The sequence below is a fragment of the Pelophylax lessonae genome, assembly GCF_965119305.1.
Source record: "Pelophylax lessonae genome assembly, chromosome: 1".
In the NCBI taxonomy this organism is placed as follows: Eukaryota; Metazoa; Chordata; class Amphibia; order Anura; family Ranidae; genus Pelophylax; species Pelophylax lessonae.
This window is the reverse complement of record NC_138768.1, coordinates 799,362,564-799,378,948: the sequence shown is the minus strand read 5'-3', so window position 1 is coordinate 799,378,948 and position 16,385 is coordinate 799,362,564. Positions and strand designations below refer to the sequence as shown.

At 43.5% G+C, this 16,385-nt stretch overlaps 1 protein-coding gene across 1 annotated transcript in view; it reads left to right on the top strand.

Annotated features, from left to right (window-relative positions):
* Positions 1 to 474: 474 nt before the first annotated feature.
* ABLIM2 (actin binding LIM protein family member 2) overlaps positions 475 to 16,385 on the top strand; it is a 236,507-nt gene continuing 220,596 nt past the window's right edge. The window contains exon 1 of the mRNA XM_082264258.1: positions 475 to 607. Coding sequence (XP_082120384.1) covers positions 592 to 607 — 16 coding nt within the window. The 5' untranslated portion in view covers positions 475 to 591. The remainder of the gene's footprint in view (positions 608 to 16,385) is intronic.

Below are 16,385 nucleotides of genomic sequence, written 5' to 3'. Positions count from 1 at the left end.
TTTCCAGCACGTATTATTATTCAGTACACTTATTATATACAGCAGGTATTTACGGTGATATTACACACCATCACACATTAATTCACCATTAGTAAGGTTTAGGGGGGTAGCCCCCAAACGTATCTAATAAAGACGTTGAGTTTTGAGATTTAAGTCACTTAGTTCTTAGCGCAGGCAGCGCCACTTCTCACTTGCACCCAACACTTTTTCACACTGCCTCTCATACAGTGCCCAATAATTAGTCATCGCTGAACGTCACACTTAGGTCCATTAGTGGCGACAGGTATTTCCCAAATGTTAGTGCGGGAGCTTTTTTTACTATTCAAAGGCTTGGAGCTCTAATTTTAGAGACAGGCCCCGGGAACTTGGCTATGTCTGTCCCTGTGTGTGGGAGATGATGGAGTCGAATAACCATCTGCTCTGAGGCAACAACCAGCAGCTCAGCCTGTATCACATTCATAGTCGGCTTCACAGTGACCTTCCAAGTGACTCGCCGTGTCCCCCGTAGTAGTCTCTGGGTGCCGAAGTTTGGCAGCAGCATATAGGAGCAGTTTGCCAGCACTGTGATTACAACTCCCTGGGCTTGTCTGGATGCCGGAAGATATAGGTACTGTGCTGCTAAGAGATTTCTTCATTAATATTTAGGAGCCTGGGCTAGATATGGACTGTCCATAATGTGTTCCTGCATGCAGCATGTATTGCGTAAGACCTGAACTCCATTATGAGTGAGCATGTTACACAGCGGATTTTGCACCGTATGCAGAGGGCACTCAGGGGAATTAAAACAATTACACTGTAAAACTGCTGACTTACAGAATATTCTATATAACTTCACCGAGCTTTCTACCAGAAATGTCATTTTAGCATCTTAAGAAAAAAGGACAGGCCACAAAAAGTGTTCTTTATATTGCAATAACACAGGTTGTTTAACCACTTTACCACCGGAGGATTTTGCTGTCTTACATCCAGGCCACTTTTTGCGATTCGGCACTGTGTGACTTTAACTGACAATTGCACGTCATGCAACGCCGTACCCAAACGAAATTTACGTCCTTTTTTTCCCACAAACAGAGCTTTCTTTTGGTGGTATTTGATCACCTGTGCGATTTTTACTTTTTGCGTTATAAACAAAAAAAGAGTGAAAATTTTGAAAAAATAACAATATTTTTCACATTTTTTTATATGAAATTCCCCCCAAAAAAATGTAAAAATCAAAATGTTTTTATCGTTTTTGGCCAATTTGTTTTCTGCTACATATTTTTGGTAAAAAAAAATCACAATAAGCGTATTTTGATTGGTTTGCGCAAAAGTTATTGCGTTTACTAACTAAGGGAAATATTTCTGTCATTTTTGGTGTTTTTTTTTTTTTAACGAGTAATGGCGACGATCTGCGATTTTTTTTGCGGGACTGCGACATTGCGGCGGACAGATCAGACCCTTGACTGACATTTTTGACACTTTTGGGGGTACCAGTGACATTACTACAGTAATCAGTGCTATACATATGCACTGTTACTGTAAAAATGACACTGGCAGGGGAGGGGTTCATTTTATTGGAGAGGGAGGGGTTAATGTATGCCTGGTGCTTACTGACATGTGTGGGGGGAGGTGACTGAGTGACACAGGGACAGATCGCATGTTCAGCTATGCTGAACCCTGCAATCTGACCCTGCCTGTCACTTAGGAGATCCGCCCGCTTTGTTTACACAAGCGGGCAGATCTCCACACTCGATTTACCAACGATGACTGAAAACAGTGGGAGTGAGCCTAAGGCTAATCCCGTAGGTCTACGTCGCTGGACGATAACGAGCCACATTGCCGCAGTAGCAGCGATGTGAGCGGTCGTTATGTGGTTAAAACTTACATTAGCCAGGCGCTAGAAAGAATTTTTTTTTTAGTTTTGTCACATTTTGCTGTCCTTTAGTGCCGGCTTACATCAGCGTGGCTTCAACAGTTGACATCCTGTGCGACTTCAATGCAGCTTGCTTGCGACTTCATTAATAGCAGTCAATGCAAGTCGTAATGAAGTCCCCCCAAAGTAGTGCAGAAACATTTTTTTTGGAGTCGCACTGATTAGAACAGCTCCATTGCTTGTGATGGGGTGCGACTAAAAACTCTTGATTTGCATGACAAGTCTCGGCAGTGTGAACTGAGCCTTGGATTGCACAAATAAATAAAAAAAGACAACATTGCCAAAAGAAAATGTTATTTGTCTTGTAAAACAATATACAGCTTCGGTATCATAGGCTAGAAAGGTATTGGCACATCGGTAGTCCCATAACTAAAATGTAAATATCTTATTTATTGTATATAGCAGGCATCACTAAATGGCGGACCGCGGTCCGGATCCGGACCCAGTTAATGTATCATTCGGACCCCTGCAGTCCCACCCTATAGCGCCATTCTGCCCACAGCCTTCACCACTGCCATTCTCAGAGAGCCAACAGCTGGAGGCAGGACAGCTATAGACAGAGGGCGGGGTCTACCCAAGTTTAGAAGCAGGTGATTGGTTACGAGGATACAGGGAGGTCATTACATAAACATGCGATTCGGACCTCTGCTGGAAGAATATGTTACTGACTGGACCTTTGTAAATTTTAATCCAATGCCCCTGGTATATAGCGTTATCAATTTACATACTGTACATATACATCAGTCCCTACCCTTGAGGAACAGCAGCCAGTTAACCTACAAGCATTGCTTTGGAGTGTGGGAGTTAACCCATGCAGGCAAAGAGAGAGAATGCAAACTCCATGCAGATAGTGTCCTGGCGCCACCCTAGGCCCATCGGTCACACATTGCCAGTTCACATTAATGCGGCTTCAAAAGTCCTGCGACTCTGACAGCCGACATCCTGTGCAACTTTATTGCAGCTTGCTTGCGACTTTATTAACGAAGTCAATGCAAGTCGTGATGAAGTCACCCCAAAGTAGTGCAGGAACGTTTTTTTCAAGTCGCACTGATTAGAACAGTTCTATTGCTTTTAAGGTCTCATGCACACTGGACATTATCAAAGCGTCAGTAGAAAGCTATAGCTGTAGAAGCCATTTTTAAGCTTTTTTGCAGTAGCGTTTTCAGCGTTTTTTTTAGCTTTTTCTAGCAGTAGCATTTTTTAGCTTTTTTTTTTTTTTTTTTAGCAAAACTATACTCCCACAAAAGCTTATGGCTCAAAAACAGTGGTAAACGCCGAACAGCCACATTTATTGGCATTTTTCAGCGTTTTTAAAGTCTTTATAAGAGTTAGAGCGTTTTTAACTGCTGAAAATTCCTCCTAAAATCCACTAGTCCTGGGGTTTTTTACAGCCAGAAAACGCCCCTACCAAAAACTGCTGATAGCAGCCTGTGTGTGCATGGACACATAGGATAACATGCTGGGGAGTTTACTGGCTGCAGAAAAAAACGTCTGACGCCAAAAACAGTAGCTGTAAAAACGTCCCGTGTGCAGGAGGCCTTAGGGGTGCAACTAAAAACTCTCGAGTTGCATGACAAGTCTCGGCAGTGTAAACTGAGCCTTAGATTTCACAAAAAAAAAGACAACATTGCCAAAAAAAAAACTTTATTTGTCTTGTAAAAAAATATACTGCTTCGGTATCATAGGCTATAAAGGCATTAACCTCCCTGGTGGTATGATTCTTTTGGATTTTAGGTGCTGAAAGCAGTACCATTATTTTGCAATGAACAGCCCAAACCAACTATTTACATATGATTTTTTTTTACTGTGCGTTCTTCTTTATAACATCTTGGGTATGATAAAGTTTGAAACACAAAATCATAAATTATAATATAATAAAAAACTATAAATAAGTTAAAATATGTGTGTATATATATATATATATATATACGTATATATATATATATATATACATATACATAAAAAGTACAGTAAAACTGCAGGAAAGGGCACAGGGGGGCAAACTAATGTGAATTTATTTTATTTTGCATTGTATCAGTGTGTTTGGTGTGTTTTACTTTTGAATTTGCCGCCGGTTCCACCCCCCCTGCGAATGTCACGTCGCAGGAGACAGAAGCCCGGGCACACAGAGGATCGGGAGGAAGATACGCCGCCGCACACCGCCGGGATACATCAATGGATCCCGGTGACAAGGTAAGTAACCCCTCTACCAGGATTAAGCGATCTTCCTAGCAGTACCCCGAGTGTGGCTCGGGGTTACCGCTTTTGGCACTGAAATTTAACCCCGAGCCACACTCGGGAATACTGCTAGGAAGGTTAACACATCGGTAGTCCCATAACTAAAATGTAAATATCTTATTTATAAAGCACTATCAGTTTATATAGTGCTTTACATACTGTACATGTACATCAGTCCCTACCCTTGAGGAACAGCGGCCAGGTAACCTACCAGCATTGCTTTGGAGTGTGTGAGTTAACCCATGCAGGCAAAGGGAGAGAATGCAAACTCCATGCAGATAGTGTCGTGGCGCCACTGCAGGTCCATCGGTCACACATTGCTGCAATATCACCAAACAGGATTTGGCCCAGCACAAAGCTAATGATGAGAGAAAAAGGAAGTCCGGATGGGCGCACTACTGTAGAAATCACCTTTATTTAGAAAATCGCCAAGGAGGGTAAGAACAGCAAAGAAATAGCAGCGGAGGAGCAGGGTGCTAACCACTGAGTCACTCTGCTCTTGTGGTTCTTAAGAGGTATACAACTTCAATATCAATGTAATCATTTCCAAGTTCCAGACAATGTAAATAGAGAGCAATATAAATGGAACGTAGCACTAAAGAACTAAATGAGCATCCAAAAAGCATTTCTAGGAACAAAATACTCTCAACAAAATAATTTTGGGATTGTTCCTGGAATTTAAATGTACTTGGCAATAACAGAAATATTATAGAAAATGTGTAATTACAATTTAAATAAGCCACTTTTAGTCCCCGTTCACACTGGGGCGACCTGACAGGTCGCCGTAGGTCGCCTTCCATAGGGACACAAGTCGCTCCGACTTAGAAAAAGGGTCCGAAGCTTCTTTGGGGCGACCCGGAGCGACCTGCATTGACTTCAATGTTATGAAGTCCATGCCGGCCGCTCAGAGGTCGCGGTGCGAGCTGCGCACCGCGACTTGTGAGGTCGGCCCGGGAAGTCGGATCGCCCCAGTGTGAACGGGTCCTAAAACTTGAATTTTTTTGCAATTTTACAAAAACAAACAAAAATTTTATATATAGAGAGAGAGAGACGCTGCTCAAAAAAAATTAAAGGAACACTTTTTAATTGGAGTAAAGCATTTAAGTCAGTTCAATCAGTTAAACTCCTGAAATATTGATCTGGTCAGTTAAGTAGCACAGGGGGTTGTTAATCAGATTCAGCTGCTTTGGTGTAAATGAGATTAACCCTCCTAGCGGTATTCCCAAGCGTGACTCGGGGTTAGATTTTAGAGCCAAAAGCGGTAACCCCGAGCCACACTTGGGGTACCGCTAGGAAGATCGCTGGATCCTGGTAGAGGTTTTACTTACCTTTTCTCCAGGATCCAGCGAAGAATGCGGGTGGTATGTGGCGGCGGAGCTTCCTCCCGATCGTCTGCGAGCCCCGGCTTCCGTCTCCGGCGGCGTGACGTTCGCAGGGGGGTGGAACCAGCGGCAAATTCAAATGTAAAACACACCAAACACACTGATACAATTCAAAATAAAAAAAATTCACATAACATTGCCCCCCAGTGCCCTTTCCTGCAGTTTTACTGTACTTTTTATGTAAATATATAAATATACACACATATATATATATATATATATATACATATATATATATATATATATATATATATATATATATATACATATATATATATATATATATATATATATATATATATATACGTAATTCTTGTGAATGAGCAGCCCAAACCAACTGTATACATTATATATATATATATATATATATGTATACATAATATATGTATACATACATACATATATATATATATATATATATATATATATATATATATATAATATATATAATAAATGTATACAGTTGGTTTGGGCTGCTCATTCACAAGAATTACATGCAAAATAATGGTACCGCTTTCAGCACCTAAAATCCAAAAGAATCATACCGCCAGGGAGGTTAACAACAGGTGCACTAGATGGGCAACAGTGAGACAACCTCCAAAACAGGAATTGTTTTACAGGTGGAGGTCACTGACATTTTTTTCCCTACTTATCTTTTCTGACTGTTTTTCACTAGTTTTGCCTTTTGCTAGGGCCAGTGGCGATACCTGGACCCTATAGAGGTTGCACAGGCAGTCCAACTTCTCCAGAATGGTGCATCAATACATGCCATGGCTAGAAGGTTTGCCGTGTCTCCCGGCACAGTCTTAAGAGCATGGAGCAGATTTCAGAAGACAGGCAGTTACTCTAGGAGAGCTGGATAGGGCTGTAGAATGTCATTAACCCATCAGCAGGACGGGTATCTGCTCCTTTGTGCAAGGAGGAACAGGATGAGCTCTGCCAGAGCCCTACAAAATGACCTCCAGCAGGCCACGGTTGTAAATGTCTCTGACCAAACAATCAGAAACAGACTTTATGAGGGTGGTTTGAGGACCAGGCGTCCTCTAGTGGGCCCTGTGCTTACTGCCTGGCACCGTGGAGCTCGATTGGCATTTGCCATTGAATACCAGTATTTGCATGTCCACCACTGGTGCCCTGTGCTTTTCACAGATGAGAGCAGGTTCACCCTGAGCACATGTGACAGACACGAAAGGTTCTGGAGAAGCCATGGAGAACATTGCGTTGTTATGTAACATCATTAAGCATGACCGGTTTGGTGGTGGGTCAGTGATGATCTGGGGAGGCATATCCATGGAGGAATACACAGACCTCTACAGGCTAGACAATGGCACCCTGACTGCCATTAGGTATCAGGATGATATCCTTGGATCCATTATCAGACCCTACACTGGTGCAGTGGGTGCTGGGTTTCTCCTGGTGTACGACAATGCCCGGTCTTATGTGGCGAGAGTATGCAGAACACCTCGAGACATTATGTTTTGGTCCATCCGATGCCGCCAGGTTGCACCTCAGTCTGTTCAGGAGCTCAGTGATGCCCTGGTCCAGGTCTGAGAGGAAATACCCCAGGACACCATCTGTCGTCTCATTAGGAGCAAGCCCCACATTGTCAGGCATGCATACAAGCAGTGGGGGCCATACAAACTACAAAGTACCATTTTGAGTTGCTGCAAAGAAATTTCAGTAAAATGGACTAGCCTGCTGCATCATTTTTTCACTTTGATTTTCTTTGAGTTCAGCCCTCTGTACATGGGCGTCCGCAAGGGGAGGGCAAGTGCCCCTCCCACTGGAAATTTCCTGGCCTGCTCTAAGAGGGGAATCTATGGGGTATCCTGGTCTGGTCTGCTCTAAAGGGGATCTATGGGGGACCCTGGTCTGGCCTGCTCTAAAGGGGATCTATGGGGATCCTGGCCTGCTCTAAAGGGGATCTATGGGGATTCTGGCCTGCTCTAAAGGGGGTTATAATTGTTATATATATATATATTCTTTGCAGGGAGAGCCTGGAGTACCTGGTGGTGTAGGAAAACCTGGTAGCACAGGGAATATAGGTGAAAAGGTAAGACTAAAGAGGGGTCTATAGGAATCTATGGGGACCCTGGCCTGCTCTAAAGGGGGACCTATGGGGACCCTGTGCCAAAAGGGATGTTTAGGGGACTCTGGCCTGCTCTAAAGGGGGATCTATGGGGGCAAAAAGGGGCGGAGAATGAATGAGTGACCTTAAAATGATGCCCCCCCCCCCCCTGAAAAAAGTAATGCGGACGCCCATGCCTCTGTAGGTTGATCATTTTAATTTCCATCAAACAATTTGGGATCCTTTCTTTCCCAACACATTACCCAGTCCATATCAGAATAAATATTCAATATGATATTTTTCCCCATTGAGATTTGATGTGTTTTCAAAGTGTTCCTTTATTTTTTTCAGTAGTGTATGTATATATATATATATATTACAAAAACAGCAAAATTATCTGAAAAGAAGGAGGAAGTGGAAGTGGAACTTTACTCATAAAATTAATATTTGATAAAATATAATGTTCTTTAGCAAGGAACATACATTCCACAATTAATAATTATGCTACCAAAATGAGTGTGTACTGTAAATTGCCTCCAGCATTTCTCCAGCTTCTTCTTGCTGGAGGCTGCCATTTTGCTAAAGCCCAGAGCCCCTGAACAGCAGTAAATCTTTAGGCTGTCAGCAGATCGGCCTCCAGTGGCTCTGATTTTAGGCACAACTGAGCATGTGCAGAGTAGTGTCAGACAGCGTATTGCTGGACTTTAAACAATATAGGCACTTATTTTAAAGTTTTACATAGCGATACCTGCAAAAGGGGCCAGCCTGAAGTCATCTAGCAGGACTTGTTTTCTGACTAAAACTCCACTTTATTTGAAATATAAAGGAACAATTAATATTTAAAAAATTGGCAAGTTGCTGGAACGGAGATTATTTGCAAATCATATGACAATCTTTTATAGTACGGCTCGGTTCACATATATGTGAAATGGATGTGTTTTGAACCGCATCCGATTCGCATGACATGTAAAATAACATTGATTTCCATTAATGCTGTTCACATATATGTGGTGCATCTGCAGTGTAGTTTTTTTTTTAAAAAAGAGTCCTGTGCATTTTGTGAGCATTGCAGTGCGATTCAGGTGTGAATTCTAGACTCATTGAGTTACATAGTTACATAGTTTGTGAGGTTGAAAAAAGACATCAGTCCATCCAGTTCAACCTGTTATGTGTGTGTGTGTTTGATGTTAACCGTACATTGTATACCCCTTATGTCGTGGTCTTTAAGGTGCCCATCTAATAGTATTTTGAAGCTATCGATGCTCCCTGCTGATACGATTGCTTGTGGAAGAGAATTCCACATCCTTACTGCTCTTACAGTGAAGAACCCCTTACGTATTTTAAGGTTAAACTGCCTTTCCTCTAGTTTTAGTGAGTGGCCACGTGTCTTATTGTATTCCCTTTCTCTGAATAGTTTGTTCCTTATGCTAGGGTCGCCAGTAGAGTATTTGTACATTGATATCATATCCCCTCTCAAGCGTCTCTTCTCCAGAGAGAATAAGTTCAGTGCTTGTAGTCTTTCCTCATAGCTGATGTCCTCCATTCCCCTAATTATTTTTGTTGCCCTTCTCTGGACATTCTCCAGTTCCAGCACATCCTTCCTGAGGACCGGTGCCCAGAACTGGACAGCATACTCCAGATGTGGCCGGACCAGAGTCTTGTAGAGTGGGAGAATAATCTCTTTATTTCTGGAGTGAATCCCCTTTTTTATACAACCCAGTATTCTGTTGGCTTTGCTTGCGGCGGCTTGGCATTGCATGCCACTGCCAAGCCTGTTGTCTACCAGTACCCCCAGGTCCTTTTCCATTCTAGACTCATCCAGAGGTTCCCCCCCTAGTGAGTAGCTTGCTTTCTGGTTTCTGGCCCCCAAGTGCATTACTTTACATTTTTCAACATTAAATCTCATCTGCCATGAAGTTGCCCACCCCATTATTTTGTTCAGGTCCGCTTGTAAGGTTTCCACATCCTGCATAGAAGATATTGGCATGCTTAGTTTAGTATCATCTGCAAATACTGAGATTGTACTAGATATCCCCTCCTCTAGATCATTTATGAATAAATTAAACAGGATTGGTCCCAGGACAGAACCCTGGGGGACCCCACTTTCCACACCCGCCCAATCCGAGTACTCCCCATTAATCACCACCCTCTGTACTCTCCCCTGGAGCCAGTTCTCTATCCAGGTACTCACCTTATGGTCCATACCTACCTTCCATAGTTTGTACAGTAAGCGTTTGTGGGGAACGGTGTCAAAGGCCTTTGCAAAGTCCAGATACACCACATCCACAGGCTTTCCTTTATCTAGGTGGCAGCTCACTTCATCGTAGAAGGTTAATAGATTGGTCTGGCAAGAACGATTTTTCATGAATCCATGCTGATTACTACTAATTATACCGCTCTCATTACTAAAGTCTTCAGGTGTTCAGTTGTGTTCAGGATTTAGTTCAGGATTTCAGCACAGATTGCTCTCCTACTACAGGAGTTGGCATTCTTTATTTGCTATGGATTGACCAGCACTAAAAATTCAGCTGTGACAAAAATCCAGTTCTGAGCCTTGCAAAATCGCATCAGAACTGCGTCAAAAATGCAGCTGAACGGCTGAACAAATGTTTTTTTCATTCGCGGTGAAAACTAATGTACAATTTGCACCAGACATGTCTAAACCCAGCCTAATTTTTTATAGGAACAGGAACTCCTGCAACACAAAGCAGGACCTGGCTATCAAATTGACACCCTGTCCCAGTGATTTCACTGGGTAAAGCCGCTGTAGTAGGGGTGTACAAGGATTAATGAAGGTACTTACTACTTAAAGCCCAACTCCAGGAAACCTAAAAATTAACCCTTGAGATGGAGCTGCACTTGAACTGCAAGGGTTAATTACTTGCTTAGGTTAAAGTGTGTGTTACCCTAAAAGAAAAATAGATCCTGTTCCCCTGAAGCATTTTATACAGCACAGTGCTTGTGTTGTGTCATTTGGCCACCCGTATCACCTGAAATACCTGGTTGGTCCTGCCTGACAATACCCTCCCCCCTGTAAACTGACCACAGTTTATCATGGCTGCTGAGCCCTGACACCATGGTCAGTGTATGTGCCTCTGTCTTTCCCAGCCCTCCTCTCTGCTCTCCTGTGGCCTCCTTCCCCCTCCCCTCCCTGCCTGTCTGCTGTGTCAGTGCCCGTCCCTCCACTCCTGCTGCTCTCATATCTATACTGTGATCATGCCATCCCCTCTGTTATATAAAGCTGTGTCCCTGTGCTTGTGCTCTATAAAAAAAGATGCTTATTATACCTTATATCAGAGTGTCTCCTGGCACTCACGTGACTCCTCAGCTCTCTCTCCTCTCTCCTCCCCGGCTCGGCCCCACCCGCTATAGCTGTTAGCCAGGCAGAGGAGAGAGCCGAGGAGTCACGTGAGCGCCGGGAGACAGTGTGGTATAAGGTAGAAATCTGCTTCTTTTTTTATAGAGCACAGGCACAGGGACAAGTTATATAACAGAGGGGATGGCATAATCATAGCATAGTGTGTGACCAACCGCTTTAAGGGGACACAGAAAAGTTTACTTACTCGATTCTCTGATACTCTGTGCTGCTAGACCGATCTGTTCAGCGGTGTGCTACACCAGTCTAAGATCAAGATCAATGCAGGGTCCATAGTCCTGCACTGGATTTCATGACACTGAGGGACAGTCCACCACCGGAAGCTGGGAAAGTGAAATCTGCTGGGGTAGAGGAGGATCGAGTAAGTTAACCGCTTGCCGACCGCAATACGTATATTTAAGTTTTGGTTGGCATGTGGTTTACTGGAATTATGGCTGAAGATATCAGCCATTAAACCCAGTATCGTTTTTTGCAGCCGGCTTGCGGCTTTCTCGTGAAACCACTGGAACACTTTCCACCACTTGCCTGTGTTTCTCAGGCTTACTGTTTCCACCGCAGCTCTCTGTCGGAATGGACACATGGAGCTGTGGCTTGGCTCAGGTGCCCCCGTAGCAAGCTGCTTGCTGTGGGGGCAGGAGGGAGGGGCCAGGAGCACTGGTGAGGGACCCAAGAAGAGGAGTGTAATGATATCACGTACTGGACACACGAACAGCTGTAGCAAGCAGCCATGTTTGATCAGTTATCATAGGTAACCCATGACAGTCTTGAAGAACAGTTACATGTTGCGGCAGTGATTACCCCCTCATTCCTCCTTTAATTCATCCAATACTTAGGTTTTACACTTCAAAAGAGCCGTTATCTCAACTCAGATACATCAGAAACCAGCGCTTATGCCTGTGGAGAGCTGTAAATAGCTAATTGAGTCCTGACAGGATGTCTGTTTCTGCTGTCCAGACCTATCATAAAACTATGACCAAATCCATTAAAGATACCCAGAAATAATGGGGACCGTAAAAGGCAATCAGAGAGATCTGCCAAATTCAAAACTTAACGAATCCACACACGATTCATAAACTCAGACAGGAACATGATACATTAATAATAAGTATATATTTGAATGCAAAAGGTTGTACTGAACAAAGTAAGGTCATACATGACCACACTAGCACATACAGTATAGAAGGGAAGATAGCTGTCAGATACTCCCTGGGTGACAAATCTATCTGATCGACCCTGTGTTAAGTATCCCAGGACACAAAATTAAATCAGTTTCAAGAATGTAAATGGTACATATTGGGAGATATGAATAGTGGTATAAAACTGTGTGTAAAGGAGGGACCCGACATTGTAATAAACCGCAAGACAGTCCATGGACCCTCCATTTTATTGGTCAGGAGCATCTGTCAACACTCCTTTGATCCCAGAGAAAAAGGGAGATGCCTAAACAGTGGGGAGTTCTCATGGTACCATCAAAGCAGGAACATCTGTCACATTTGAGAACCGATAACACTTGGCTCATCAATTGAACTCTGATAACACCCAGGACATTGACTGCAAGTATTCTTTCTCCTCAATTCTACCCTATTTTTCTAATTGCTGAATTGTGTCTCTATTTCTTTAAAACACCTTTTTTCTGTAAATATTTTATTTGCACCAACTTTGACCTTTTCATTATTAAAACCATATTTTGAAAAGTGTTAACCTTGTCCCTAAGCTCTTAATGCAAGCTAACAAAGAACCTGTCTCTTTAAGAGAGCTACTGTATAGGATAAATCCTATGAACATACCTATCTGTGGTGACAGTCTGTGTTACAGACGATTATTCTAAACTCATAATTGGTATTGCTAGAATTACGAGCTTCCTCCTGCTTGGACCAAACAGGTGTGGTAGTATTTAAAGGGTTAATTGCTTAATTAGCCCAGTGACAATCGCTCTCAGGCTGCTGGCACCTAGATTGTGGTCCCGCGAGCTGGACAATCTTTGTACAGGGTGCCGCTGAGAGTGGGATTGTTACATAAGTGACAGCTTGGTGTGAGACTGGTTGGTCCTTTGTCACAAATTAGTGAGAAGGGCAGAGATCTGATACCCGCGTCCATCACAAGGAGGATCAGGGCTGTGCTGTGCAAAACCAACTGCACAGGGTAGGTACCGTATATACTCGAGTATAAGCCGAGTTTTTCAGCACATTTTTTTGTGCTGAAAACGTCCCCCTCGGCTTATACTCGAGTCAAGGAAAAAAAAAAAATTTTTCCTGTCCGCTCCGACGGGTTTAAGGTTTAAAAATGGCGCCGCCCGTCGCATACATGTCACCGCGCACGTGCCGCCGCCGCTCGTGTAATTTCGGCTATTCCCGGCGCCGCTCGGGAGAGGCCGGGAATAGCCGAAAGTATACGAGCGGCGGCGGCGCGTGCGCAATGACGTGTCGGCGCCGGGCGGCGCCATTTTTAAAATGAAGGCGCCTCTGGAACAGGTAAGTGAAACAGCTTCACTACCTGCCATTATGCAGGGCTGCGGGCACACTACAAGGGATGCAGTGCTGCGGGCATGGTCCACATGTACCATGCCCACAGCACTGCATCTCCTGTAGTATGCCCACAACCCCGGATCCTCTTGTACCATGCCAGTACCCTGCATTCTCCTGCACCATGCCAGTCACCCTGCATTCTCCGGCACCATGCCAGTCACCCTGCATTCTCCTGCACCATGCCAGTCACCCTGCATTCTCCTGCACCATGCCAGTCACCCTGCATTCTCCTGCACCATGCCAGTCACCCTGCATTCTCCTGCACCATGCCAGTCACCCTGCATTCTCCTGTACCATGCCAGTCACCCTGCATTCTCCTGCACCATGCCAGTCACCCTGCATTCTCCTGCACCATGCCAGTCACCCTGCATTCTCCTGTACCATGCCAGTCACCCTGCATTCTCCTGTACCATGCCCGCCGCCCTGCATTCTCCTGTACCATGCCAGTCACCCTGCATTCTCCTGTACCATGCCCGCCGCCCTGCATTCTCACCCTAGGCTTATACTCGAGTCAATGATTTTTCCCATCTTTTTGTGGTAAAAGTAGGGGTCTCGGCTTATACTCGGGTCGGCTTATACTCGAGTATATACGGTAAGTATAACATGTTTGTTTAAAAAAATTAAATAAAATTGAGACTTTACAATCACTTTAAGGGACCTAAAGCCTAACGAGACTAAACGAGCGGGGGAGTTTCTTTTCATTTCCTGTTGTTCTTGCAAGACAGGAAGTGAAGGGAAATCTCAGCAAGGCACAGGCAGCAAAAAAAATCTGATAGGGATTTTAACCCTTTCCTACACTATATAAAGCTAAAAGATTGACTTTACATAAAGTTTAAATGAAGCTTACCCTGTTTGTCCAAGATCTGCAGTTTGTTAAAGTAAATGTGGGGATCTGAGTGTTGTCACTTCCAAATGTTTTATCATCTCTATTTTTAGTGCTCGGGGGCTGAATATTAGCCTTCATCACCTAGGTGAAATATGAAATATTATTCTTATTATTAATAATTCATTCATTCACTTGGTCATTAATTCATATGTTATTAAACCTTCATATATAAAAGCACCTTAGCTGGCCTCAGCTTTTACCATGTTTGAGGTGCACATTCCTCCTCAAGCCTTCAAAGCAGAACTAAGCCACCCCTCCCCCCAGTATACTCCTCTCCACCTCCATTGATGTGCCAGTTACATCCCTATTGGCCGCTGTTATCTTCTGCTCAGTGTTGTTTTCTTTTCTTCTTCATTGTCAGGCAAGGGATGAAGTCGTCCCATGCATTCGCACGGGAGTCAGTCACTCCGGCTCAGCCGAAGTGTGCTGGGGCTGTGCGCTGAGCTGCGCATGCGCAGCTAAGTGTACATATGATAGAAAACTGCAAGCAAGCCGGTAACTTTGTATTATTGTAGAAGCACCATAGCATATCTATCCTGCAACAAAAAAAAAAGCTGCCTGCTCAGTTTTACAAGTTTATTTCCACTTTAATTGCCCTTTATTCCACTTCCTAATATTTTCTCTCTTTTGCTTCCAGTTTTAAAGTGGCTCTATTACCTTTCAGAGGGCTGTGGAACCACTCTTGTGTGTACTCTCTACTACAGCTGTATGTCCATAAACTGCCTGTGCACACGCTCCTATAGGCCACCCTGAAACTGAAGCAATTCAGCTATGCAGTGACCATCCCTGTGCATTAGGAATAATTGGACATTTAGCCCTCATCCACATTGGAGTGACTTGTCATGGGATTTGACAGATCAAATCCCATGACAAGCCACCCCCTATTACTAGCAATAGCAGTGATCAAATCGGTGCGGCGCCGACTTTGGGGTGCCGCATTGATTAAAAAATGTAGTTCCTGCACTACTTTTGGCCATTTCGTGTGCGACTTGCATAGACACCTGTGCATAATGCCACACAGATGTCTTTAAAGTCGCACCTGAAGTCGCTCTGACATGCGTTTTTTAAAGCCGTGCGATTTTAGATGAAGTCGCAAAATTTCAAAGCCGCATTCACTGTGAACGAGGGCTTAGAAGTTGATTTACTAAAGGCAAAGAGACTGTGCACTTTGCAAAGTGCAGTTGCTCCAGAGCTTAGTAAATAAGGTAAGCCTTCACTTAGCAAAGAATACCCAATCACGTGCAAGGAAAATAAAAAAAAAACAGCATTTTTGCTTGTACATGATTGGATGATGGAAGTCTGCAGAGCGTCTGCTCATTTACTAAGCTCTGGAGCAACTGCTCTTGTAGGGTGCAACTGCACTTTGCAAAGTGCACAGTCTATTTGCCTTTAGTGAATCAACCTCTTAGTCCTAAAGAAGGTGACATTGTGACCTGTTGAGTTCGCACTTCCCAAACGGAAATCTGGGGAAGTGCTGTTAAGCAATCCAGCGCCAGAGGTGGTGAAACATAACATATGTGGGTGCTTTGATTTAGGGTAAAAAATGAATTATAGATAATTGTTTTATTAGTTGTAAGCAATTTATTAAATTAAAAAACTTCAGTACAGATTTCATGTATTCACAGCTCCTGGTTACATAGACTCACTACAGCCCAGAGGCTCTGGGGTTGGACATTTTCCATGGGCATTTTTGTCAGTGGTGATCCAGAGATTTTGCTCAATGAATGTTATAATAAGATCTCTGTCCTTCACAATGTCACTTTCAGTTCTGTTTCTGTAAATAAGCCACTCCAGAAAGAGAAAGGAAATCTGGGTATATGCCATTTTTACATGACAGACCATTGTGTGAATGGGCCACAAGGGTTTTTCCATACTATACTGTCTCTGTTTAGAACAGGACTGTTGGTTCATATCAGAAGAGGCTTTTATGCTTTATTTTTTTATTTATGTGTACTACTGGAATCAATCCTTTTGCTTAGGATGGCTGGAAGATGAAGA